General features: G+C 46.6%; 4 protein-coding genes and 1 long non-coding RNA gene across 7 annotated transcripts; 3 read left to right on the top strand and 2 right to left on the bottom strand.

Annotated features, from left to right (window-relative positions):
* The first annotated feature begins 26 nt into the window (after positions 1–26).
* Positions 27–2,024, top strand: LOC100831435 (amino acid transporter AVT3C). Its single transcript, XM_003570004.4, has one exon. The coding sequence runs from the start codon at positions 300–302 to the stop codon at positions 1,563–1,565; it is 1,266 nt and encodes a 421-aa protein (XP_003570052.1). The 5' UTR covers positions 27–299; the 3' UTR covers positions 1,566–2,024.
* A 5,932-nt stretch (positions 2,025–7,956) lies between these two features.
* On the top strand, positions 7,957–9,392 carry LOC100842772. The gene has a single exon (XM_003572750.4). It carries the CDS (start codon positions 8,045–8,047, stop codon positions 9,107–9,109), a length of 1,065 nt encoding a protein of 354 aa, XP_003572798.2. The 5' UTR covers positions 7,957–8,044; the 3' UTR covers positions 9,110–9,392.
* Positions 9,393–9,569: 177 nt separating this feature from the next.
* Positions 9,570–13,411, top strand: LOC100842464 (receptor-like protein EIX2). The gene is made up of 2 exons (XM_003572749.4): positions 9,570–9,750; positions 9,841–13,411. Exon 2 carries the CDS (start codon positions 10,041–10,043, stop codon positions 13,152–13,154), a length of 3,114 nt encoding a protein of 1,037 aa, XP_003572797.1. The 5' UTR covers positions 9,570–9,750; positions 9,841–10,040; the 3' UTR covers positions 13,155–13,411.
* A 102-nt stretch (positions 13,412–13,513) lies between these two features.
* Positions 13,514–16,352, bottom strand: LOC100842154 (transcription factor bHLH68). The gene is made up of 7 exons (XM_003572748.4): positions 15,977–16,352; positions 15,283–15,841; positions 15,041–15,157; positions 14,886–14,957; positions 14,732–14,797; positions 14,193–14,231; positions 13,514–14,099 (listed from the first exon to the last, which is right to left on the bottom strand). Exons 1-7 carry the CDS (start codon positions 16,291–16,293, stop codon positions 13,917–13,919), a joined length of 1,353 nt encoding a protein of 450 aa, XP_003572796.1. The 5' UTR covers positions 16,294–16,352; the 3' UTR covers positions 13,514–13,916.
* A 2,210-nt stretch (positions 16,353–18,562) lies between these two features.
* LOC104583817 lies at positions 18,563–24,842 on the bottom strand. 3 transcript variants are annotated; one of them, XR_002964340.1, is made up of 5 exons: positions 24,487–24,840; positions 22,518–22,585; positions 22,305–22,414; positions 18,832–19,602; positions 18,563–18,719 (listed from the first exon to the last, which is right to left on the bottom strand). It is a non-coding gene; the product is annotated as an uncharacterized LOC104583817 (long non-coding RNA). The 3 variants fall into 3 exon arrangements; XR_002964341.1 differs by having other exon boundaries at positions 18,858–19,602; XR_731842.3 differs by lacking the exon at positions 18,563–18,719 and having other exon boundaries at positions 18,799–19,602; positions 24,487–24,842.
* Between the last annotated feature and the right edge of the window lie 1,615 nt (positions 24,843–26,457).

The following is a 26,457-nucleotide window of genomic DNA, read 5'->3' as shown; positions in this document are numbered from 1 at the left end:
CGCCTCCTCATGCAGAAAGTCGGAAGTACCTGTGGACCAGGTCCATGATATTTTCCCAAACGAAAATGGCACGCCATCCTCTACAAAAACACCCAATCCTCCCTTCCGTCCTGCGTATCGGGAGCCCGAAGCCAGGCTTTCCTCATCGGTTTCCTCTGTCGCGAGATCGCCCGAGATTTCCCTTGACCGAAGGAGGGAATACCTAGAAATCCCATCGAATTCGCGTGTCCGCGGCGCCCTCCTGTGTGCTTTGTGTGCTCGATCGATTGGCTATTCGATTCGATCGGCCGGACACCGCCATGGGATTGGGGAACGAGGCGAGCTCGTCGTCGTCGGGGCTGGACTCCGCGCCGCTGCTTCCCCACCACAGCGCCGTAAAGGGCCACCTGTCTTCGCAGCCAAAGACTTTCGCGAACGTCTTCATCGCGGTGGTCGGCGCCGGCGTGCTGGGCCTGCCGTACACGTTCTCGCGCACCGGGTGGGCGGCGGGGACCGTCCTGCTCCTCTCCGTCGCCCTGCTCACCTTCTACTGCATGATGCTGCTCGTGGCCTGCCGCCGCCGCCTAGCGGACGAGCACCCTAAGAAGATCAGCTCGTTTGGGGATCTGGGGGACGCCGTGTTCGGCGCGCCCGGGCGCCTGGCCGTGGACACCATGCTGGTGCTCAGCCAGGCCAGCTTCTGCGTTGGATACCTCATCTTCATCTCCAACACCATGGCGCACCTCTACCCCATCTTCCCTCCTTCCTCCAATATCTTCCTCTCACCCAAGGCGCTATTCATGTATGCGATGCTGCCGTTCCAGCTCGGGCTCAATTCCATCAAGACGCTCACGCTTCTCGCGCCGCTCAGCATCTTCGCGGACGTTGTCGACCTCGGCGCCATGGGTGTCGTCGTTGGCCAGGACGTGTCCGCCTGGCTCGCCTCGCATCCGCCCGTGGTCGCGTTCGGCGCCCCGGCCGCGCTCCTCTACGGCATCGGCGTGTCTGTCTACGCCTTCGAGGGCGTCTGTATGGTCCTGCCGCTGGAGGCTGAGGCCGCGGACAAGAAGAAGTTCGGCGCCACGCTCGGGCTGTCCATGGCGTTCATCGCCGCCATGTACGGGCTGTTCGGTGTCATGGGGTACGTCGCATTCGGCGAGGCCACGCGCGACATCATCACCACCAACCTCGGCAGCGGGTGGCTGTCGGCGGCCGTGCAGCTGGGGCTGTGCATCAACCTCTTCTTCACCATGCCGGTGATGATGAACCCTGTGTACGAGGTCGCCGAGCGCCTGCTCCACGGCAAGCGCTACTGCTGGTGGCTGCGGTGGGTGCTCGTGGTTGCCGTCGGGATGTCGGCCATGCTTGTGCCCAATTTCACAGATTTCCTCTCCCTCGTGGGGAGCAGCGTCTGCGTGCTCCTTGGGTTCGTGCTGCCGGCCACTTTCCACCTCAAGGTGTTCGGCGCCGAGATGGGCTGGCATGGGGTTCTCAGCGACGTCCTGCTGATGGTTCTCGGCCTCGTGCTAGCCGTCTCCGGCACTTACTCATCGCTGGTGCAAATCTTCCACTCATCCAGCGCTTAATTTCTAAATCGCCAGTACGCACCGATGATTAATTTGCTCGGTGCCCTGTTCTCATCGGCGCTGGTTAAGCTTTCGTGTAGTCGTTCACACTACTACGGAGAAGGGGATTAGTCGATTAGGGGGAACTTCCTGGGGTTAGCTATTTGTTGATCGGGGCAATTGATTTATTTGCCTTCATTGGCCCTTCTTTTCGGATTATATTATGTCCGAGATTTACTAGTAACCTGGGTGGCATGGAGAAATCTGTATGGTTTTGCTACGACAGATCCCATGTCTGCCCGTAGCAGAAGCCTACTGTAATGTGTGTATGTCCTAGATGTTCCAGCTGCAGCGCAGGATGGATTCGATGAAAGGACATAATTTTCAGAATTTACTTGTGTAGCAATGTCCTGTGTCCTGTGTCCTGTGTCTCTGTATTACGATTTACGGAGTAGTTTGGCAGGGCAGACAAATGAGTTACGTTCCAACCGCGAATCAATTTTATTTCACTTTCCCCACTGTTACATGACCAACATTCTTGACAGAACTCTATTCTGACATCAAACATTCCTGACAGAATTCTATTCGGACATTTAGTGAAGTGAATCCACTGCTTAAGAACCCAAACTTTTTGAGAATTCACCGCATCATGTTTTGGTGTTCTTTCTGCAAGCATGAAGAAATAGGGAAACCCAAGAGAAGAAAAACGCAGCTCAACTCGAAAGTCCAGTTAACTTTAGATGGCTATCTTCATGAACTCAACAGAAGTTGCAAGATCCCAGGTAATACGAAAGGTAAAGAACCTGTTCCATGCACTGGTAACCAAACATTATCATGGCATATTGGCATCGTACTGAAGTTTACTGTTCGCCTTCGAGAACCGGTAAGAAAGTCGGGCTTGTCTGCTCCAGTAGCAGAGAGATGATTAAAAATAAAAATAAATGTTGGTGCTTCTTTCATAGAAAGCTTGGGCAAATTGTTCCATTGCCTGCCTCGCGCACACGGCGGAACTGTGATTTTGGCTCGCAAGTCGCAACCAAGCGGGTGTCAGACGCCAAGACGCTACTGAAGCTGAAGCCAGAAATATGTCTGCTTGGTCTTCAGAGTTTATACATGACGCGAACCATTCTTAAATAATCTTGGAGTCCGACAACGCAAATACGCAATGATGGATGAGGCAATCAAGAACAACAAGAGGCAGGGTATGTCAATTGTCAAGGGCTCAAGGCTGTGGCGTCTGTTCGACGAGCTTGATAGCTCGAGGCTAGCTGTTTTCTTTTTTCGGCTGTGAAAATTGAAAGGGAGAGTAATAGGTACATGAACTAGCTGTTGTAGATAGGAACAATGGTCAAAATAACTTCTGGTTGGGGCCTGGGGGGCGTGTCCCATTGTCAATTGCTAAACTTGTTGCTGCTACTCAGTCTGTAAAACTTCAAATACTCCGTACTAAAGAATGAAAAGCTCCCTTTCCTGCCAAAAAAATATCCTGTAAGCCTTCTCCCTTATCAGGTGAAATATTTCCCTTTCTTCTTATCTTCTCCCGTGTGCTTTATGTCACTTTTCTCTCACCTCCTCTGTTTTTTTTCTCTCTCCGGGCAACATTGTCTCACAATGCAACGTTCCAAGCTGTTACTGTCAGGGGATAAGGGCTGAACTTTTAGCCACTGAACTAGCGGCTACGTTTTCTCTAAAGCATCATCATTTGCTCGGCCTTACAATATCCAGATAACATCTCGTATGCTCATTTCTTTTTCAGGCAGTGCCCCTTTTATTCTATGATCTATTGCTATTTTGTCCAATCATGATTCCTCAAATTGTTCTTGAATTATTATGATAAATCGATTTTGCAGTGATCCTTCGTTTTTTGGGGTGTTGAATTTTTTTTCATTACTTTTCTTGATGGGATCGGGATTGACTACCTGATTTTCTTTTCCAGAATACTTGACCATTTCTTTAAGATAGAACAAGTGCACAGGAAACATCTTTACTTTCTAATTATCAATTATGCAAAATAAGTTTTACTTCTCAACTAGTACAAATTACACGAAACACTACAATCTGAATTTTTTTTAAGTTTGTTATATGATACTACGGAGTATATCAGTGTAAGAAATCAGAACTTGCGTCACCGTAGGTATGTTGAACGTTTAAAAAGACTGCAATGCTGTGCTTGATGGGATATTAGAAAATATAATGTAAGAGTATACCTGAATACATTGTGCATACAGAAAATAAAACACATTAATGATTCGATTAGATAAGATAACTGGTGGGTGAAATGAAACCACAGGTAGTCCACCTTTCACAGCAATACCTCTCAAACTTGGATCCAAAGTGTAACATCCCAAAAATTTCAAACTTTTACATGTGCATTGCATCCATAAGCATCATGCCACAATTGCATTTTTGAATTCAAATTTGGATCTCAAAAGGTTTTAAAAGATTTTTTTATTCCATTTTAAACCCTAGGGTTTTCACCCATTTGAGCTTTGGATCTTCAAACCAATAAGGTTTATTTATAAAATGGGTTTATTGCATAAATGAGCTATCCCATAATTTTTGGAGTTGAAAAACTATTTTATTTAAATAGTTATATAGCCTAAAGGCATTTATAGGGAAAATGTATTTTTATATATTTTATTTTGAGGGGAAACTACTCCCAAAAGTTGTATCATGATAAAACATGATTTTACAAATTTTCTGAAATTTATTTGGACCAATTTGGAGTTCAAAATCAAAAGATATCAAAGAAATGAGAAAAGGGAAAAAGAAAAGGCTAAAAGAAAAAAAAAGGAAGGAAACCGGACCGGCCCGGCCAAATGGGCCGAACCGGCCCAGTCCCGACCGCGCCCGAGCCGAACCGAGCCCGCCCGGTTTGCGCGCGCGCGCCCGCGGTCACTGACAGGTGGGGCCCACCTGTCAGGGCTTTCTTCCTCATTAGGAAAGCCGCCCGCGTCACGGCGCCGTGTCCGCGCCGGATTCGCCGCGCGCCATCGCCGTTCTTGGAGATTTCGGCCTTCCCGAAGCAACCCGAGTGCGCCCCTATAAAGCCCGGAACCCCCTCTCTTCTTTCCCCCACTTGCTTCACCCTCTCCATGCGCCCACCCTGCCGGATTTCACCGCCGACGAACCTCGCCGCGGCCGCCGTTCTTCGCTTCGGGTCAACACGATGGTGAGCCTCCTCGCCCGAGACCAGAATTTTTGGAGCGCCTCGGCTGTGCACATCTTTTGACACGCGTGGTTTTGTTTATGGTGCCCCCTAGCCGCCGGAACCGTGCCGCCCGACCTCGCCGAAGCCGCGCCCACGCCGCCGAGAGTCCCCACCGTCCTAGGCGTCGCCCTCGACTTCTTTTCACCACGCGAACCGCGTCACGGTCTTCACCGCGCCGCGCCACCCCTCTCCGTCGCTTTCCCGAGCCCCGGCGACCACCGGAACACCCCGTCGCTGCCCCGCCCGCGCCGCACTGCCGCCGGACGCCGTTCACCGGAACCCTAGCCGGCGGAGGTGAGCCCGAGAGCTCTCAACCGTCCGATCTCATTCGACGGCTGAGATTAGATCGTTTTATAATTTTAAGTGAACCGGTATCGTCCAATCAGGAGCTGACACATGGCACTGCTTAAATAAAAACAAAAATAAAATTTTAATCCCGGATTTGATTTAAATGACACTTTTGCAGAAAAGCCTCTGTAACTTCAAATTCTTATAACTTTTAAACCTTTTGGCCAATTTTGACAAACTTTACCTTTTTGGAAAGCTCTCAACCTGTAGAATATTTTGGCACTGTTTAATTTTGAATTTGAATATTTGAATCACAGTCATTTTATAGAATAGGGTTTAATGCCATTTAATTCATAACTAATTATTTAGAGATCCTTTTTAAATGAAACCAGTGCCCAAATTTTTTTTATTCTCTATCCATTGGGACAGAGAAATAAATATTTTAAATTAAATTATTTGGTTGATGCTAATAAAACTTTAATTTAGGGTTTTAATAAATTGTTTTTGCCTTTTGTTTAAAACCCTAATGCATTAATTTTTAATTGTTAATGCTTAGGATCAGTTGATCACCCAAATAAAATAAAACCCAATCATGTCACATGTTTGCATTGCATCATAGCATATCTTATTTTGTCGTGATGTGAATTGTGTGTTTATGTACGTGTATGTTTGTTTGATCGTATAGTTTTCTCGGAGAGCGAACCTTGTGACTGTGACGAGTGTTTGAACTCAAACTACTGTGACAAAGGCAAGTTCACTTTGATCATTATCCCATTACCGTTGTTTTTAAAATACTTATGCATTAGTGTTGCTTGTAGAATGCATTGATAGGATTATTACTCGTACTTATGTTAACTATGACTTGACCTATTAGTGATAGGATTACCTTTGCCATTATCCTTCCACCAATTGCCATCGTAAGTAGTTGGATGTTATGCTATGTTAATATACGTGGGAGGGAACCTCAATTACCTTGAAACTGTTATTATAATGTATTTTGGAAACCTGGCAAAAACAACTTTAATGAATCGTCCTGGGTGGGCTGCTGTGAGGAATTGGAGATGTATGCGACGTCAGGTCCATTTCAATGGGTCCATTTCTATGAGTCATCTCGCCATTTCTATGGGAGCGCCTGCGTTGCAACTGAGGAATGCCACCCGGGATAACCAGAGACTGGACTAGTTTCCTGTTTAGTAGCTTCCAGTACAACCACATGGTAATGTGGGCTCTGTCAAGATGGATGTAAGACATATGATCCTGGATCCGAGGGATTGTGTAGATGTAGCCGTGTAGGTGGGAACGTAGGTCCCTCAGGTGGTCTGGGTGATTATGGTCTGAAAATTCCTGTAATCGATCCCGTTGCTACTCTACCCTGAGGACATCAAGGGATTAACACGTCGATTTCTGTGGGAAATGTGTACAACCTGTCGAGAGTGTCAAACTAAGTACTTAGCCATGTCCCCGGTTACGGACAATCATGAGCAACTAGATATTGGGGCTGTAAGGAAAGTCTCACTCATTCCAACTTCTTAATTAAAATGAATGGTTTGAACTTGGGTTTAGGAGCATTGATGTTTCTACTCGATGTCCTTAGATTAATAGAAGCATCCGTGTTTCTACCCGGTGTCCAATAATTAATAATAATGTAACATTCAATTGTAGTAGGACAAACTATGTTTTGCTACCACGCCATAAAGCCTGAACCCCACTATACCTCAAATGCATATACTTGGTAGGATTCTGTTATAACTTCCAGGTGAGTTTGGCAATACATTCAATGTATTGATCACGTAGTGGCTGCAATTAATAATGCAGGTGAATCTGACGAAGAGTGAGGTTTGTCGATGTTTTTTGGGTCATGTGCTTACATTCCAACATGCTCTCTCCTCTGGGAGTTGTTGAGGCCCAATTGCTCTATCTTTCCGTTGCAGTTTTATGATACAATGTTATCATGGTTTTGAAACAATATTTGTTTATGCTGGCCTAAGAGGTCATGCAAGTTTGTAAGTACAATTAAGTTCTGGATGATACGATGTAATAAAGTACAAGACCTTTGTACCTTGATGTTATATCTTGAAACTGTGTGTGCTAGTGAGTCGATCCAGGAAATAGCATAAATAAGCACAGAGATCGAACACTGTAAGGAGGAGGATCGCTTCACAAAGCCAACTTAACCAAATACAACCTCCGTACCAAAATAAGTGTCGCGATTTTCATTGTATCTAGACATGTTTCTTTGTATAGATTCACTCATCTTGGAAAAAAAAAATCAGCACTCATTTTGGGACAGAGAAAGTACATTTTTATGACTCCAAAGTTTGCAGGCGGAGCGAGTTTGTAGGTGAAATGGAGCCAAGATGAAATGATGCTCTCTCAAATGCACACTTGCAATATGCTTGGTTGCCGATCAGGTCAGGGCCGAGCGGACCCGCCGGCGGCAGCATGGCTCGGCAAAATTTGTTGCGCGATGTAGATCACTTTTTCGGAAGGAAATTTTATCGGCTCGCACCGACCCAACCCATCCGGCACCACAACGAAACGCAAAACTAAACAGAAACACATGACATGAACACAACACAGACGATAAACACCCTGTCAAAAAAGAAAGAAAGATAAACACGGTCCGATTACCGGGCCGGATTGATGACCCAGCTGGGCCGCCACGATGTTCCACGAGACTGCGAACCCAAATCTAGCCTGTCCAGGTCCAGCCCACCCGGAGCAACTCATTCGCGACGTCGAGCGCCGCAGCCACAGACCACAGGTGGCAGGCGCCGGCGTGCCGTACCCGTACGCTTTTGCGGAAGGAGACGCGGCACCAAACCAAAACTGCAGCACGGCACCGCTTCACCGGCTTGATACCCCGCCGACGGCTCAGGGATTGCCACGTCTTCGCACACAATTCCCCTTGTCACCAATAAATCGGAGCAAAGAGGAAGACGGTCGCAACCGGGGACCCCACGCAAACCTAGAAACGCCCAATTTCCAGATTGTGATCGCCATGGCCGCCACGGGATGGGCGGACCTCCAGCCGGAGCTCCTCAGGATCGTCACGGGCGGCATCACCGAGCTCGCCGACATCGCCCGCTTCCGCTCCGTCTGCACCACCTGGCGCGACGCGTCGGTGGAGGCCGCGGCCGCGCCCCCGCCGCAGCCCCCGTGGCTCGTCCTCCCTTCCTCCCCGTCGCGGCTCTTCTTCTGCCCCAGGGAGGACCGCCTCTACCCGGACCTCCGGCTGCCTGTCCCCGCCCACCACCGCCGCCGCCGCCTCTACGCCTCCCCGCACGGCTGGATCCTCGCCATCGACCCCACCGATCTCGCGGCGTCCCTCCTCCACCCCTTCACGGGCGCCGCCCGCCCACTTCCGCCGCTCCCCGGCTTCTTCGCCGAGACCGATGACCTGGCCTGGGACATGTCGCCGCACGGGGTCATGGTGTCCTGCGGCGAGGGCGTCCTGTTCTGCGCCCTCGACCCTATCGCCGAATCCTGGGCGCCGATCCCCGCCATGGCCGACTGCAACGTCAGCAGCATCAACTACGCCCTTGGCGATTTCTTCGTCTTCGAGGAGGACGTGTGCCGCACCACCATTGTCGACGCCATCACCCTCGCCGTCCAGGCCGTCGTCCCGGCGCCCCATGTCGATCTCCCTACCGAGGCGCGCGTCGTGGTCGCTGGTGACGAGCTCATCCTTCTCGTCAAGTCCAAGTGGATGTACATTTTTGGTGACGATGTGGACTTCACCAAGGCATTCCACGTGAGCCACAGAACCCCCGGTGCAGACTGGGAGGAGCTCACTAGCATCGGCGAGCGGGCACTGTTTGTCGATTCCTTCCACGGGTTCGTTGTTGGGACGGCTGGATTCAGGAATCTTGAGAGCAACACAGTCTACTCGGTGGACACCAAGGAGGTGAATGACAGGCGTTCCAGCACGGTGAAGTACAGTTTGTCAGCGTTCAGTCTGGAGAGCCGGTGCTCTAAGAAGCTTGCCTGTCAGCTGAACAAGCTCAAGATGTCTCAGCGCGGGGAGGCGCCGTCGTGGATCATACCGAGCCTTAATGAAGACTGAGTGAAGTCCGTGAAATCGAAGGTCCTGGTTCTTGTTCGACAGTGAAGAATCAGTGATAGTATCCGTCTCCGTGTAAATTACTAAATTATCAGATGAACTTACACTTGCGTTTGCTCTGTAGGGAAGCTCTCATGTGCGCATGTTTTTCTTTGGTACATCGTTATGTCGTTTAAACACACTCAGATTTTGATCACTTAATCAGCACGAAGCTGATGTATCTGTTGTCAAATTTCAAGTTTCAGTCAGTACTCGAGACGAATAAAGGTTTGGAAATATTAATGTACTGCATTGAGCTTGTTGAGTTTCCGGTGCTGGTTCAGTAATCTAGCTGATTTTGCTTTTCCCTAATGTTCACAAGTTGGTAAATGCTGAGTCTTGAGTCTACTCAGGCTACTAACAATACGGATAACTGAGAATCAATGCCTAACAAGATGTCAGCAATTTGCCTATGATTACTGAGAATCAATGCCTATGTAGCTTGATGATTTTGCAGAGAGATTTAGGTTCTTCCTTGCTATGAGAAATCAATTGGTGCGGCCTGATGTCTTCTAGTTTGAACATGGAATCAGAGCATGGCAAAGCGACGCCACGCGGGGCAGGTCAACGTTCAAACCGACAACGACAAGAGAGCTCCATTGCAGGTTCGAGCAAAAGTTTCTTCTCCCTCACATCATTCCCGATTTCCGAATGAAACCAGAGCCAAATGATGCCACTGCACGGGTCACTCACAGTAACGAGGACTACTTACCGGTGGTACGAGGACGGCACCGATTGGTTTGGCCTTTTCTTCCATGGCGTGTGATGCTGGTTCCAAGACTCCAAGTCAACCAGCAGTCGCATCGCATTGACAGCCACGGGACTATGAAACTGGTCGCTCGCTATCTTCACAGCTGCGTACCGTTTCCAACACGATCATCTTCCGCCGGTCACCATGGCGTCCACTTCCATGCACCCTGCTTTTGCCAGATTCTTGCTCATCCTCGTTGCCACTCTGTCCCGGGCCGCGCACGCCCTGCCGGTGGCGGCGAGCTGCTTGCCCGAGGAGCGGGACGCGCTGCTGGCCTTCAAGGACGGCATCAGCAGCGACCCAGGGGGCGTCGTGGCCTCTTGGCAGCGAGGAGGCCAAGAAGACTGCTGCCGGTGGCGAGGCATCCGGTGCAGCAACAACACCGGGCACGTGTTGGCGCTCCGCCTCCGGAACGTGCCACCGGGACCCGAGCTCGACGATCGCGGGTACTACGCGGGAACGGCGCTCGTCGGCCGGATAAGCCCCTCGCTCCTCTCCCTCTCGCGTCTCCGGCACCTTGACCTTAGCCGGAACTATCTGGAAGGCTCCCCCGACGCTGCCGGCTGCGCTCTGCCGGCGTTCTTGGGCGGCCTCAGGAGCCTGCGCTACCTCAACCTGTCTGGCATCTACTTCTCCGGCGAGGTACCCCCGCAAATCGGCAACCTCTCGAGGCTGCACACCCTCGACCTTTCCAGCGACTTCGACGCGCGGCTCATGCGCTCGTCTGACCTCTCGTGGCTGGAGCGGCTACCATTGCTGCAGCACCTTAGCTTGAGCTCGGTTGATCTGAGCAGAGCACGGGACTGGCATCGTGCGGTGAACATGCTCCCTGCTCTGAGAACCCTCCGCCTCTCTTCATGCTCGCTTCCTGCCAGCGTGCATCAGTCGAACCCTCCGCTGCTCTTCCGCAACTTCACAAACCTTGAGGAGCTCGACCTCTCCATGAACCAGCTCGAGCACCCTGCTGCACCCTCCTGGTTCTGGAACTTGACAAGCCTCACTTCTCTCAACCTCATGGGCACCCTGCTGTACGGTCAGCTCCCTGATTCTCTTGACGCCATGGTGTCCCTTGAGATTCTTGATTTCTCCTACAACGGGAACATGGCCACCATGCCAAGAAGCTTGAAGAACCTCTGCAATCTGAGGTACCTGGATCTTGATTCCAGCCTCGCGGATGGTGTGGACATTGGCGAGATGCTGGAGAGCCTGCCGCAAAGATGTTCATCCAGTAGGTTGCAAGAATTGTACCTTCCAAACAACGGTATGAGTGGAAATCTGCCAGATTATAGAAGGTTGATGCATCTGACAGGTTTGCGCGTTCTTGATCTGTCTTACAACAACATCACCGGATACATACCACCATCTTTGGGGAACCTGACTACTTTGGCCACTCTTGACATCTCTTCCAATAACCTCACTGGATTGATACCAACAGGACAAGGGTATTTTCCAAGTTTAAGTACCCTCGTGTTATCTTCCAATTACCTTACTGGTGACATACCCGCAGAAATAGGGTTCCTTGCTAGTTTAATCACTCTAGACCTCGGTGACAACTACCTCACTGGACCTGTTCCATCTCAGATCAGTATGCTTTCTAATTTGACTTACTTGGACCTTAGTTTGAATGCCCTTGTTGCTGTGGTCACAGAAGAGCACCTCGCCAGCTTCGTAAACTTAAAAAAGTTGGACTTATCGCAGAATCTCTTAGTCAAAGTAGAGGTTAATTCAAAATGGAAGCCTCCTTTCAGTCTGCACGAAGCAAGTTTTGCCTCCTGCTTTATGGGTCCTCTTTTCCCTGGTTGGCTTCAGTGGCAAGTGGAACTTTTTTACCTTGATATCTCAAGCACGGGTATAAACGACAGGCTTCCAGACTGGTTTAGCTCTACATTTTCAAAGGTGGTAGATCTGGATATATCCAACAATTCGTTATATGGTGAATTGCCTGGTAATATGGAGGCCATGTCACTGGTAGAAGCCTATCTCAGCTTAAACAAACTTACTGGACACGTACCAAGGCTGCCAAGGAATATCACCGTCTTGGACATCTCCATGAACTCTTTATCTGGACCCCTGCCTTCTCTTGGAGCTTCAAGACTGCGAGTGTTGATTCTGTTCTCGAATCGCATCGTTGGTCATCTCCCTGTATCCATTTGTGAAGCAAGAAGTCTGGCTATATTAGACTTGGCAAACAATCTTCTCATGGGAGAACTTCCTTCATGCTCTGCAATGGAAGGCGTGAGATACCTGCTTTTAAGTAACAATAGCTTCTCTGGCACATTCCCACCATTTGTACAGAGCTGCACAAGTTTGGGTTTCCTTGATCTCGCATGGAATAGCTTAACCGGAACATTGCCAATGTGGATTGGGAACTTGATGCAGCTACAATTTCTACGGTTGAGTCACAACATGTTCACAGGGAAGATTCCAATTGTCATCACAAAACTCAAGCTCCTTCATCATTTGAATCTAGCTGGCAATGATATTTCTGGTAGCATCCCACGGGGTTTGTCAAATCTAACAGCTATGACACAAAAGGCAGGAAAGGTTGGTTCATTTCCGTATCAGGGGTACGCAGATGTGGTGGGTGAATACGGAAATAGTTTGTCAGCGGTCACGAAGGGGCAAGATCTTAACTATGGTGTAGGAATTTTGCAAATGGTGAGCATTGACTTATCATTCAACAGCTTAACTGGGATAATTCCAGAGGAAATTGCTTTCCTTGATGCACTGTTAAACATAAACTTATCATGGAACCACTTGAGCGGTAAAATTCCAGACAATATTGGGGCCATAAAGTCACTTGAATCACTGGACCTCTCAAAGAACATGCTCTCTGGAGAAATCCCTTCAAGCTTGTCAAGTATAACTTACTTAAGCTTCTTGAACTTGTCTCAGAACAATCTTACAGGAAGAATACCACCAGGCTCACAACTTGACACCCTCTACCAGGAACACCCATCTATATATGACGGCAACAGTGGCCTTTGTGGGCCTCCTCTTCAGAAGATTTGCTTAACAAATGCTACAACAAAGCAAGATGGACAAAAAAGATCTAAGCATGGTTTTGAGCCAATGTCCTTCTATTTTGGACTCGGTTTGGGACTCATGCTGGGACTCTGGTTGGTGTTCTGCATTCTTTTGTTCAAGAAAGCATGGAGAATTGCTTATTTCCGCCTCTTTGATAAGCTTTATGATCAAATATATGTGCTTGTGGTTGTTAAATGGAATAGCCTGACCAGAGCAGGAACAGCAAATTAATTATCAAAAAGCAGCCAATGTTTGATTACAAGTTGAATGGAAATCTTCAACGACCACCGCAAGCACAAAGAATTTTGATAATGATTTCTTTTGCATGTAAAATAATCCCTTTACCTTTTTAGCATGTAAATGTAATACTTAGCGTGGACCAAGAGCATCAGTATTTCTCATTCTGCCCACATTTGAAGTTCAGGGAAAATTGTATCAGAGGCACACCTCTGTTATTTATGCAGTATTCCAATTCACATTCTAATCAATATCTTGAAACATGGTATACATGTCTTAAAAATCCTGAATCTTGATTTATTGATGTGCATTCTTTTCCCACGAAGAACAAGGCAGATGTCCACTTGGTCCAGTTCAGTCAAATTCTTGGTCAGGTTCAACAGCCAATTTTGCACACCCCCGACTCAACAGCAAACTTAAACATGTACTAACTCTGCTGTGCAACCGCAGCATTAGCTGGAAAATGTCAGCAACTAATTAATTAGAGTCGATTCAGGCGCTCTCTGCAACAGCAGACGTTACAGATCAACAAGCTTAGAAAGTGCAAAGCAAACGAATTGCAACCTACAAAAACATAAACTAGCACCATAAGCGCCAGAGGTCACCAGTTGTCGTGATACGTCCTGGATAACTTGTCCGGGACGATCGCCGTCGATCGGCCACGGCAGAGCGGACGATCGCCGTCGATCGGCCCACGGCAGAACTACACATAAAAGCTAGCACTTGGCAGCTACACATCAGTTAGGTAGGCATGCATCACCGGTACAGGCAACCCCTGTAGGCCGGCGTCCAGTAGTCCATCGCCGTGCCATCCCGGTACACTTCGGGGGTCCACGAGACAGGGACCAAGCAGAGCCCTCTCCCCCTCAGCCCATGGGGCTCCCCCTCTCCCCTGCTCGTCTCTGCTGCATGATCTCCCCACGGGACGTTGTTACAGCCCTGAAATCGTTACAGGAACAGACTATTAGTTACACGCTAATTCGGGTTATCTTTGGTGGGGAAAAAGGGGGATTTTGCAGCAGCATTTTGAACCTTGTTCCTGCTCGCGTTAGTGTATGGCTCACTTAGCAGCTGCACAAGGTAAGAAAATAGGAGATCAGGAGGCTAGTTAATCAGGAAGGATAGCTCAAGTCTCAAAAGGGGTCTCTCTGTGACTGTGACGGCGACAAGTATGCGTGCACTGTCCTTATCTCATGTTTCTGGTAGTGTGTGAGACATAGGACAAGTTGAAACATTCTTTATGTTGTTCTTGGGTATATATAAGCATGACTAGGAAGTCCACTGATAAAAGGAAGCACAACAAGTCAATATCATAGGTGGAACCAGCTAAACAGTCATTGCAACGATTCATTGCATCTTTGAAGATACCACGGGTGGTGTTTCGTGTGTGTCTATACATTTCTCGCCTGGAGTACACTTTCTTTTTACTAGGAATGTCAAGGTGGGTATAGGAATCTTTTACTTTTCCTGAAGCTTTTGTGGCTAGGTCAAAATATACACAGAGCGTGCATGCAGGCAGGCAGGCATTTTTTCTGAAGAATATCATGCAGAGAGTTTTGTAATGGTCTTACCTGTACTTGCTCGTGCAGAAACTTGACATACTTGATCGTTTCAAACAGCACCGATGCTGTATCCGTCTGCTCATATGTGCAATTTACACAGGGAGTTAGATAAAACAATATTGCAGGTTCACGTTCACTGTTGTCGACATGAATAAACACCAACCTTCCCAAACGGTGAAACGATTTGCTGCAGTGCTGTGATCTTCTCCCCCAGCTTCACTTTAGGAACTTGTTGCTACATTCAGTAATCCAATGATCACCTCCAAGATACTAATTGAATGGTTTACTATCGAATATTTAACCTTGTTTCACTGCTACCTTGGGAGGTGATGCTGTGGACGCCTCTTGCTTAGACTTCTTGACGGTGCTTTCCCGCCTTTCCTCTGATGGCCGCTTCTTGCGATCACTTGCCGCTCCGCTGCTACTACTCCTTGCCTGCAACACCACATATGCCACAATTCAGAATACAATATGGTTTATGAAAAGCTCCCAATTGCTTAGTAGTTTTGCACTAACAGGCCATTGGTGCCGTATCAAATGGCATGGTTTCTGCAACTTACTGATACAATCTCCTGCTCTTGTCTAGCGCTGTCAGACCGATCAGCACATCTCGCATATGGTTGCACCGACATCGGCTCTTTGGTTGATCTGTAATCTCCGAAAGAGCCAAAATCTGGCAGACTCCTCATGCCGAAGGGACTAGACTCCGTGTCTCGGCTCTCCTGGCAAATCTTGTTAAGCGCTCCTAAGCCTGAATAATCGAGGCTGGCGTGCATGCCAGCACTAGTGCGAGTACTAATTTGCTGCAGAAAGGAGGCCATGGGGTTTGCATGCTCTTGCTGCTGGTGGTGGTTGCTGCCTTCCTTCACCTGATGGTGGCCGTCGGCGGCGTAGCATGGCATGCAACTCATCATGTTCATCCCCGGAGCCTCAAGCGCAGCATTAGAACCACTCCCCAAGAACAGCGGCGAGCCGGCGACCTCGTACTTCATCGGCGAAAGGTCGGAGCCAGCTGGTGCGGCATAACGGCTGCCTGGGACGTCCTCGAACATCTCCGGCGTCACGTTCTTCGAAGCCAGCAGGTCCAGGAAGTTCTCCTTGTACCCGGTGCTGTTGCTTCTGCAAACAGAAAAGAGTGACGAGCATAATTGATTAACTTGTGATGTTCAACTGATCATCCACATCAAGCATGCCATGGCATTAATTCCCAGGATAATTCTTAGGGATAGGGCATGCATGCATATATGTACTCACAGTTCGCCGTGGCTCCAGGCATGGCCGTGGACGTGCTCGCCGATGGGCAGGCGCATGTCGGCTGCCGCCACGGAGTCGGCAGCGAAAGCCGAGCCGTCGAGAAGCGCTGCCGTAGACGTCCCGGCGTAGGAGCTCCAGGAGGGGGCGGGAGGCTGCTGCAAGGCCGCATGCGCCTGGTGATACTCCCACATGGCGACGGCCGGTGAAGAAGCAGCGGGGGAGGTGCAGCTGGCAGAAGAGTCCGGGCGATCGGCTGCGTCCTGCCGGGGCATGAAATACTGGAGGTGCACCTCGCCTGCGAGCTGGTGCCGATGCATAGCATGCGTGGCCGTGGATCGATCGAAGGTGCAGTGGGCTCAGTGGAGTGGACCAAAGTCGATGTGGGGGCCTATTTGTAGTTGCAGCCTTGCAGGCGTTCCGATTTTTTTTTTCTTCCTCTTCTTCCGGTACGTGAGGTTATTTAGGAGGATATGCACACGGTGGCATGACGAAAGCATGCGGGAAGACATCATTGAGAATTTTGTGTGTCCCTTCTTTTGCAAAAATATTAATGTATTATACATGCTATGGAGTAGCCATGCTCTAAAAGTTCCAGAATATAAGATTGTTAGGATATAGCCGGTGTGATTCTGTACCTTTTTAAGAACTGTTTATGCAAATCTTAGTGAAGCAGGGCTAGCTACGTGTAGCTAGGCCTTAGATTTTTATTTATTTTTGCGCAAAGCGAGGCCTTAGATTAATCTCTACATGGAAATGTCGTGCAGTTCACCTTCTTGGAAAGTTGAAGTACCTAACGTATTGTGTATTTTGCCATTCAGTTTAGCTAGCTACAGCCTAGAGGCTTCCCACTTTGTGGTCTCACTAACCATCATTTGCTAGCTCGATCGACGGCTGAATCGTTGCACTAAAACCACGACAAATATTTAAGAACGGAAGCAATATATAACTATATGTATTGGCAGATTTTTCTTTGTTTAAAGTAATAATAGCATATCTCTAAAATTTACAAATTCAAGATTTTAAGGTTATACTCACATGTGTCTCTCTTAACCACGTGTATAAATTTCTTCGGATTCAATATTAATTTTCTTGCATGCATTTAGCCATTTTTTATTTGGTACTAGTGTTTTGCTTTGCTATCAGAACTAGTGTTTTTACTATTAAACCTATATTTAATCTCTCTATTTATACGATGACTCGGTTATACCATTTTTCAAGAGGTGCCATGTAAACCCGAATGAATGGAGTATATTTTAGAGAAAGGTATATTTTACATCTCTCAACTTGTCAAAACATACGCAAATGGTGTCTTAACATTTTTCCATATAATTTTTGTCCCTCAACTCTCAAACCAAACATTAATGGTCTCCCGTCCTATGCAAAATGGTACCAATGCTGACGATCATGGTTTCAGGCCCGAGCATGCCATGTTGGCCCCCGAACTCACTAGCTAGTCCACAATCGCGATGTAGCAGGTCCGGGGCCAACATGTGATGCCAACGTACATGACACCATGACATATCGACATAGATACTTCTTCACATGGTGTGAGGGAGCGTTGGTTCCAGTTCGACAATTGAGGGATGAATAGTATACAAAAGAAAGTTGAAGATGCCATTTGCGAACTTTACAACAAGTTGGAACACAAAAATATATTTTTATTTGTAGGTTTAACATATTTGATGTATATAGAAGTTTCCAATGTTTTGAAGATGCATAAGAATAGCAACATTTTATGGTGAGACACATCAATTTTCATGAAGAAATTTAAGGTGCACAAATCCGTACCTCTTTGATTCAAAGAATTGCAAACCAGAGTAATTTTTTCATAGGATTGATTTGCGAGTAAATTTTAGAGAACCACGGTCTTTGGACCAGTCATCTCACTGAGCTCCAATCTTTGCTAATTTGTCCAGAAAACACACAAAACCTCACAATTCGGTCAGACTGTTTTAACTAGCCCTAAACCACACAAAACGCGAGAAGGCAGGTTACTAGGTCGGTTCGGGTTCGACGTGGCACCTGACAAGTGGGGCCCTCCTTGGGCTCGGTGAGACGACTGCCCCAAAAACTGTGGTTCCTTGAAATTTACTCTTCATTTCCACTAAATTTCATATATAGCTAGGTAAATTTCTACTCACTCCAACCTTTTGAAAAGAAACCTAAATTTTTCATGTGCACAATCAAACATCATTTGAATCCTATATTAGTTAAAGATGGCATGCCAATTTGATCCTATATTTCTGCATATTAAGAACCCTACCTACAAATCAAAGACTCTAAATATTTACTCCCTACTTTTTACAAAGAATGGCACACACAGTTACACATATTTCGAAGTCAAACTTTGACCAACAGTTTAGACCACTAATATGAATATTATATGTTATAAATTTTATATGTTTGAAAACGTTTTTTTAAATACGAATCCAATGATGTAATATTAATTGCACCTAATCCTCGTACCATAAGATCAAAGTAAAATCTCAAAATGAGTGGCGTCATTCTTTGTGAAAAGCATGGAGTAATTTGCATCGAGAAAATGCAATGTACGGCATAGCAAATTGAATTCTGACAAAGAAAAAGGACGATCATAACCCGGCAGCCTTCTCACTGACTATTGCCACTATACGATGGATGATGCCATGGTCCTACAAAGGTACCTTTTCAACGAGTGGTACGGAGAGTAACCACATACTGACATACAGGTTCCTCGTGCACACTTTCTAAAGCACACGGTTTCCTGCAACAAGAGCACCATCACTCAATGCCATCAGATCTACTAGATCTGTTGTAGAGATAAAACAAAGGAATCATGTATGTTATCGAAGTATTTTTTTTTAAAAAACTCGCACATTCATCGCAGCTAGTAGTACTGTACCAGTGTAGCACCAATAATGCAAAGCAACCCTTTCCCTCTACCCCGACCATATGCTTCCCCAAAAACCGTTGCATGCTCTGTACCAAATGATTCCTGGGAAGATAGAATGCAGCCTGTACATGAATAAGATACGTCTTTCAGAGGTGAGAGATCTACAGCATACAAGTTAGGTAAAAGGAGCCACACTCAACTTGGAGACGTCATATCACGTCACTTTGGAATTCGGCAAATACCAATCTCAGCTGACCTTTTCCTCAACTTTACTGTGCCCACGGCCGCTGGTGTATTTATCATTGCTAAATGAAGCCATGGACATCAAAGCTCCGGTTGAAGAGGAATATTCTCAGACAACGGTAAGCAGCAGTCACTTCACTGGGTGGTCTTCTTTGCACTTGAGTGGGTCAGAGTGGATCGACCTCGGTGCCATGGGCGCCATGCATGGAGATGGAGGGCAAGCTGCAGCTTACATATTTTCTTCTTCTCTTCTCTTGTTAGTTCGCTACTCACTAGCTGCACCACCTTGTCTTGTTTCTTCCATGTTCTCTCGATCTCTGGCTCAGTGAGCGTTGGATCAGCAGGGAGGGAATGCAGTGCCTTGGATTGGAAAGAGCTAGCCATAGGGTTGGTGAGTGACGGTGGTGGTGGGCCGAGGCAAGGTTTCGATCAGGGTTGCAATCCATTGCTCCCTGACTCTTCCGGACACGCATAAGGTATGTGAATGCCAGGAAAGGCTGGAGCCTGCAATCTGAACACAAATTAAAAATCAGCAGCGGCTCATCTGCAAAGGGATAACAGGGAAACAGCATAACATGTTGTCTGCTTTCATTAACCGAGGATAAGGCATCTCTGTCTAGGAGGTAGTTTAGTTTGAAATAAGTTTGAGGCTGAAACTGTGTATGTGTGTGGCTGCATAACACTCGGAGCCATCAAGTTGAACTTTCATTAAGATGGAGTTGCAGATACCAAGCACTGCACAACATTCCCTTTTCTCTTATCTAAACAGAAAACTAGGATGCATGACCAAAGTATGCATTGTCTTTTATGAAAGTACCAAAATGAACTCTTGTGGATAGTGCATATTTCTGTCACCAGGTAACAAGTAAATAAAGAGCACACTCCCACTGAACGAGCGACACTGCATTCAGCTAGGTTACAGCCAAAATGCCAACTTAGACTGAAATTTGCCACAGAATACTGGCAGTATTCGACTAGCCCAAACATTAATGAGATTATAGTGTAAGCAATTTTGATACTTGTCTTAAAAATTCAAATTAGCAATTACAGCAAGGCCCCAGGAAGGAAGGAATCACACCTTGGCACGTGGCCAGGTAAAAGGGACGGTAGTGGAGTATAAGCTTAAACTGTGTCCCATCACAAGCAGCATGCCTCAAATATACTTTCTTCATACCAATAATATCCTGGGACCCGCATATATTCTAGAACAAAATAAAGAGATTTGGAATTTAATAAGAAAACTTCCAGTGGGAAACCAGAATTGATTTTGGCACTTTGTCAGCGTGATAACATTTGGTCAATACTCAAATGCAGAATGATGGGCTTTGAATCTATTAAGATGGAAAATTTTAATTACAACTCTTTGATATGTTGAGCACTAGACATGGAAGACTGGTGGATGCTTGCAAAAACTTACGGTGACGCACACTCAACCTATAAAGTCCTTACAAAACTCATCACTGGTCACCGTCCTAATCCGACCCATAAATGTTGGCCTTCACATGAATTAATTAGAAGAAGGGGCGTGCACGCGCAAATAGTTATCAGTAAACTAGTTGTCTTCAGGGGTCAGCTAACTATAACTGGCTGTCTCATCGACCAAAGGAATGAATTGAAAGGGACAGCAGGCACTTTTAATTAGGCTCTTGTTTAGCCAGGGATAAACAACTTCGGGATGCATTATGAAAAGAAAATTGTTTCCACTGCCGCCACCCTATCCCCATCCATGGTGCAGGACACCCATTCTGCACTGCGGAGAGTTATGTAAAAAAGCATGGACAAGATAATTTTTCCTCTCTAGGCTCAAACTCAGTGTCAAATGGCCATTGGGGTGAGATGTCAACCTTAGTGGGAGTTGGCAAAGTTTTCAACTTGAGCTTCGACAAGCGACAGGAAGAATCACCGCCCCCCACAAAATCCCATCCACATTTGCAACATGGTTAAGAAGACCAAAAATCAAGCAATTCAGGGCCATCACGCCTACTAATAAAGGTCCCTTTAAGGCAAACTAATAAAGATCTTTAAGTGGTTATATTATATATTACTTGAATGACTACACAAGGACCCTCCACATTTAGGAAAGGGAGAGAGACAAAACAGGGATAGGCAGCATTAAGCACGCGCAACATATATTCTATTAGAAGAGGCAAAGCACATCAGCAGGAGCCCTGTGTACGGTGAACCTAAGTTACATGCAAATAAAGCAGTTTCTTTTGTTTACTCCAAGTTGACCCTGTCTCTAAAATGTGTCAACCACTAGAATAATATAAGAATAGAAGCCTGAATGCAAGGACAGACAGCTATTCCCCTCTCAATTTGAAAGATGTCAAGCGTGAAGGTCCCCCACTAACGACTTAATAGGTTGGTGGAGGTCGAAAATGATGGTTGAAAACAACACATTTCAATGAGAACAGTGGCTTGGATCTACAGGCAACCATGTGGTGTTATTCAAGTGCAGCAAACTATGAGATGGATGTATGGAAGTTTTGGACTCTTGCTGTGCCCCTCCCCTGTCGTGACATGGAGCAACTGTACAAGGTTCACTCTGGTTAGGTCAAAGGCTTTGAGCACGCTCAGTGAGGAAGATGGTCAAAAGGTCAGTCATGTCTCTTGAAACGTCCCGTGGTGGATATTATGTTACAATATGGTTACTATACATATTGGTGCAAGAGCTAATGGCTCCATCACTAATTGTAGCTACATGCGAAACTGTGAATCCGTACTAAAGGACAAAATAGTAATGCCTATCATATTCAAATTGTCACTTCATATGTGGGAGAACGGAAAATACTCTGGGACACTGGGTGGATGCAAAAAATGCAAGTTTCCCATCTGCTGCAAGCTGTTAGTGAGAATAGAAAGTTCACATATATCTTTCTACTTGAATAAATTTGATAATCCATAGTAGTTAACTTGAAACTGTTTACGGGGAAAAAACTTAGCTCCACTGAAGTATATCCGTCCTACATTATGTCTATAGGAAACCAGAAACTTCAAAGTTTAACCATCAATTTTTGTGTGAAGTTCACTATTGTTCAATTGTGAGAGTTAACTACAACCTCATAGGTATGAACAGAAAGTTGCTCGAGAAACATCAATAAATGCAGTTTGAAGTTTAAGACTGTTCTCTTTCAATAATCAGGGCGAGCAGAATTGTGTTAAGAATCTAACACTAGTTGAAAGGTACCAGATAACACAACCAACCAAACATACCGAGGTCGCCAAGGTGGATGGCAGTGATGATAAAGGGGACGAGTAGTCAGATCAAACAACTAGTCGCAGGGTAGACAATCAGAGTTAAGGTCGCAGACAAGATCTGCCCTCTGCATGACAGGAACAATTTTTAAAAAAAAAAAATCAGCACAGTAGGAACAGTAAATGTTGCAGAAAAATATGTCATTGAGTCCTCTAATGCATATTACTTACACAGGCTAAGCTACAAACTCATTATTTCTGACTTTAATTGCAGAAACCACGTTAGATCACCATGTCCTCTGGAAAAAAAAACATGTGTGCAAATACATCAAGAACAACTCAGCGACAATTTTAATACAACAAAAACAGTACACGAAAATCTCTTCCACACTACACATATTCTAGATTTCTAGTTTTATATTCAATCTCAACAAGTTAGTTGGATAGTAAATGATTTCCATTTGAAACAAAAGCAATATGTAGTTACCATAAAAGAATGGTACAAAATACATAGTACTAATGTATAATTGATGTCTTCTTCGGCAATAAAGTTAACAATCCAGGGAATTTAATAAATTCGTATTATTATCTCATATGAATATATTACAAATTTATTGTTTGATTAGTGTGATCAGGAAATTTAATAAAGTCGTAGTATTATCTCGCATAAATATATTACAAATTTCTAAAAACAAGGGTTCCGTGATGTTTACTCTATTATATATATTATGTGCAGATCTCCTGTATATTGTTGAAAAGAATGGATAGGTAGGCCAATATTCCCATATCCTCGAAGGATACAGTTTTGTGGAAGACAAAAGCCTGATTTATACGGCATTGACCAAAGAGTAATAGCTATATAGTTTCCCTATATGGGTCAAAGACCCGATGGAGGAAGAAATGAGCATTTGAATACTAATGCGAACCTTTCATGGCATTACAATATGTTCAAATGGAAGATTTAGTAGTACTGATTACTGAAGAGTAAAAATGATGCAATTGCTAGTATTTATGATCACTTCGCACCCCACACCCACACACATGGCTAAATCCTCACTGTGCCCCTGCACCAGACGATGAGAAAATACAAACACACAGAAAGAGAAAAGAGCGAAGCATCAGCTATTTTTTGAAGGGGAAGTATCAGCTATTTTGCATAAGAATAATCAGATATGAGAGCCAGGCAGCAATTTACTCCCCAATACAGGACCACCAAAACACAATATCCATGAAAACAATTACACGAACTGTCAAAAGATCTCTGCCTGATCTACTATTGGTCTATAAGACACCAGGAGAGTTAAAAAATGGGGTCCTAGTGAGTTAACCATATCAATACGCACAGCATATATACACTAGACATACATTACTAGTATTAGTAACCATTGTTAATTAAACTATCACAAGACTAAGCATTTTTGTCTCATATGTGTGCGTCTAAGAGTAGTACTAGCCAGATTAAACACCAATGCTAGTGCTAACACACAAATTATTTTCAATGGCTAGTATTTGAAGAAAATATTACTGTGACTTTCAGAAGTGCGCTTGGATGCAGATCATAAAAAAAAAGTCCACAGCATAGAATGGAACACGTCTGGGATCTCAAGAGGTGTAGGCTTCAGATATGTTGCCCTCCAACGGTGCATGAGAATTGTCACCAAAACCAAGGCCTCTCGTCTTCCTAATTGGTTGGCGAATCAGGTTTCGGGGGCGCTTTGCTCAACAGCGTCCTGGCTATACATCACCTTCGGCTACTTTATACACTCTACTTTGATTTGCATCTAAACGCACATATTTTAGTCACAGTAGTATTTGCTTAAAATCAAAATTAGTAAAATGCATAAATCATGGTACCACTCATTCATTTGCGACCAGAAATATTACTATTATCATCGACTCTGCTGTGGAAGATGGAACTAACTAGCCACATTACCAGAAACATGTTAGATGTCAATTCTCGATTGGAATTTCGAATGAGCATGCACGAGTGCACGACTCGAGTACTAATCACCAATTCATCATTGCTGCTACGAATTCCTTGGATATCAACCGCAACAACAAACCTAAGACGGGCAGCGTAACTAGTGGGAGACGTGCCGCTACGAACTCATGTGGAAATACCAGATCTGCTCAGTTGGCCGAAGAAGCATACAACCCACGCCCAAATACCCAATGCAGCAAATGTTGGAAAGCGGCTCACCTCGCCTGCGGTAGCCGCAGCCGGGACCCTGCCGCTGCGTGGTCGTCGAGCGCGCCCCTGCCCGGCGCGCGCCCATTAGCTCCCTGGAGCGTATTGCGTACGATTCGCGAAATAGGTGGGCAGGGCTTCACGGGGGAAAGCTGCTCCGACTCCGAGTGGTTAGTTTCTGAACGTCAGCGCGGTGCTGCTCGCGCCTCCTCGCGATGCGAGCGGCTCCGGCTGGATTTTCGATCGACTGGGCTCGCGAGGCGCGGGGACGTAGGGGCGGTGATCCGATTGCGGAGGGGCGGCGGCATTGCGTCGCTGCGGAAGACGACGAAGATGCAGCCCCGGCTGCGCGCGCTTGCGTGGCCAGGCCGCGTGGGATCGGATGGGTCGCAACTCGCATCGGCTAGATGGGCCGACTAGCCACTCGGTGTAACAGTAGTCTCCAGGGCCATAGGAGGCCTCAAGGAGGCCACAGAGTTCGTAACGCACGCAACAGGTGCCGTCTCCGGCCCTGGGCCTGGGCCAGAAATGTCCTGCCTTGCTCCAATGGATCTGCGCTGCACCGTGGACGGAGACGGACTGGACTTGGCCTGAGTCAGAATGTCGCTCGTTTGCTGTAAAAAAAATAAATCTCGCTCGTCAACGTCTATACTCGCGGAAATGAATGGCCTACGGGGCAGTGGGGCATGCATGCGCCCGTCGCGTTCCACTAGGGAAAAGGCGTATGCCACACTTGCATGCAGCTTGTCTCGCCTTTGGATGGGAAGCCCCGCCTTTGTGCGTTTTTCAGTCCGACAGACACGTACATTCATGGCACTGTAGTCTTCGCTGGATAGTACTAGCATGCAGCACAATTGCAGCTTGCACATACTTTCACCATTTCTTATCTTTCTATCTCTGTCGCGCTTGCACCCACCCGCCCGCACGCGTACTATACGTCCCGACTCCCGACGCTCCTGATATACTCCACTCCTACCTGAGAGTACGTACCTGAATACCTATATACTCCTATATGGATATCATACAGACATGATAAATCCAAAGGAATCCTTAGATCCAATGAGATGATTAGTGAGGCCAAGAAGATGGGCGCCTACGGCCTTGGAGCCGCCCGTGACCGTGAACCCTCCTTCAGGTCATCAGATTACACAGGCGACAGGCCTATGACTTCGGAGTATCTCTCAGACTCACGCAGCGGCAGCGTGTATATTTTTCTCATCTTTCCATCCCAGAAATGGGTTTCTCAGTTCTTCTCACACTAGCTAGTCGGTGGAATACCCAGAAGACAGACATGCATCGATCCTCACACGCTGGTGTGCATGCGCACGAGGCCCGGCTAGCTGGCCCCCTCCATCTCGTCATGGGAATCGTCCAAAAACTTCGCACATGGTCACGAGTCCAGTGATCGATCGTGGCTTCAGCTCCACTACCAAAGGTGTACGCGCGTTGCTGTGTGTTTTTACATCTGTGACTAGCACAGTGAAAAGAAAGTCTGCTGTGTATGTAGTGGAGCGCAGACATGCATACCGGCAAAACGCACGTATACGTCTCTGGTAATATAAAAGGCGCTAAACAGGCAACAGCTAGCCCGTACACGTGCGCCGGAGTATATGATCTCGTTTGACATTCTACTTGTCGGATTTCACCTCAATTAATTATCTCCACCCCATCTAGCTAGCTTAATATAATCCCGCGATTCAAGTGGTTCAGTGGTTGGTTCCATATTGGTCGATTCATTGAACCCACGATTAATCGATCCCACATGCGGCCGCCAGCCGGGACGCGTGAATCGGCGTGGACATCTGCTCTACTGGCGGCTCTGCTGCATCAAGCATGCATGCATGTCATGCTGAGCGACGAAAGAACTCGATCGATCAATCGGGGTAAAAAGTACGCACCTCGCTCACGTGTCTAACTGTCTACAGGGTCTTTGTCGTGTGCATACAAATATGTGCAGTGATAGGCGCGCGGACACTTTTGATG

The sequence above is a fragment of the Brachypodium distachyon genome, chromosome 3 (assembly GCF_000005505.3).
Source record: "Brachypodium distachyon strain Bd21 chromosome 3, Brachypodium_distachyon_v3.0, whole genome shotgun sequence".
Taxonomy (NCBI): Eukaryota; Viridiplantae; Streptophyta; class Magnoliopsida; order Poales; family Poaceae; genus Brachypodium; species Brachypodium distachyon.
The sequence above is the reverse complement of the archived record's forward strand: the minus strand, read 5'-3'. Positions and strand labels throughout refer to the sequence as shown.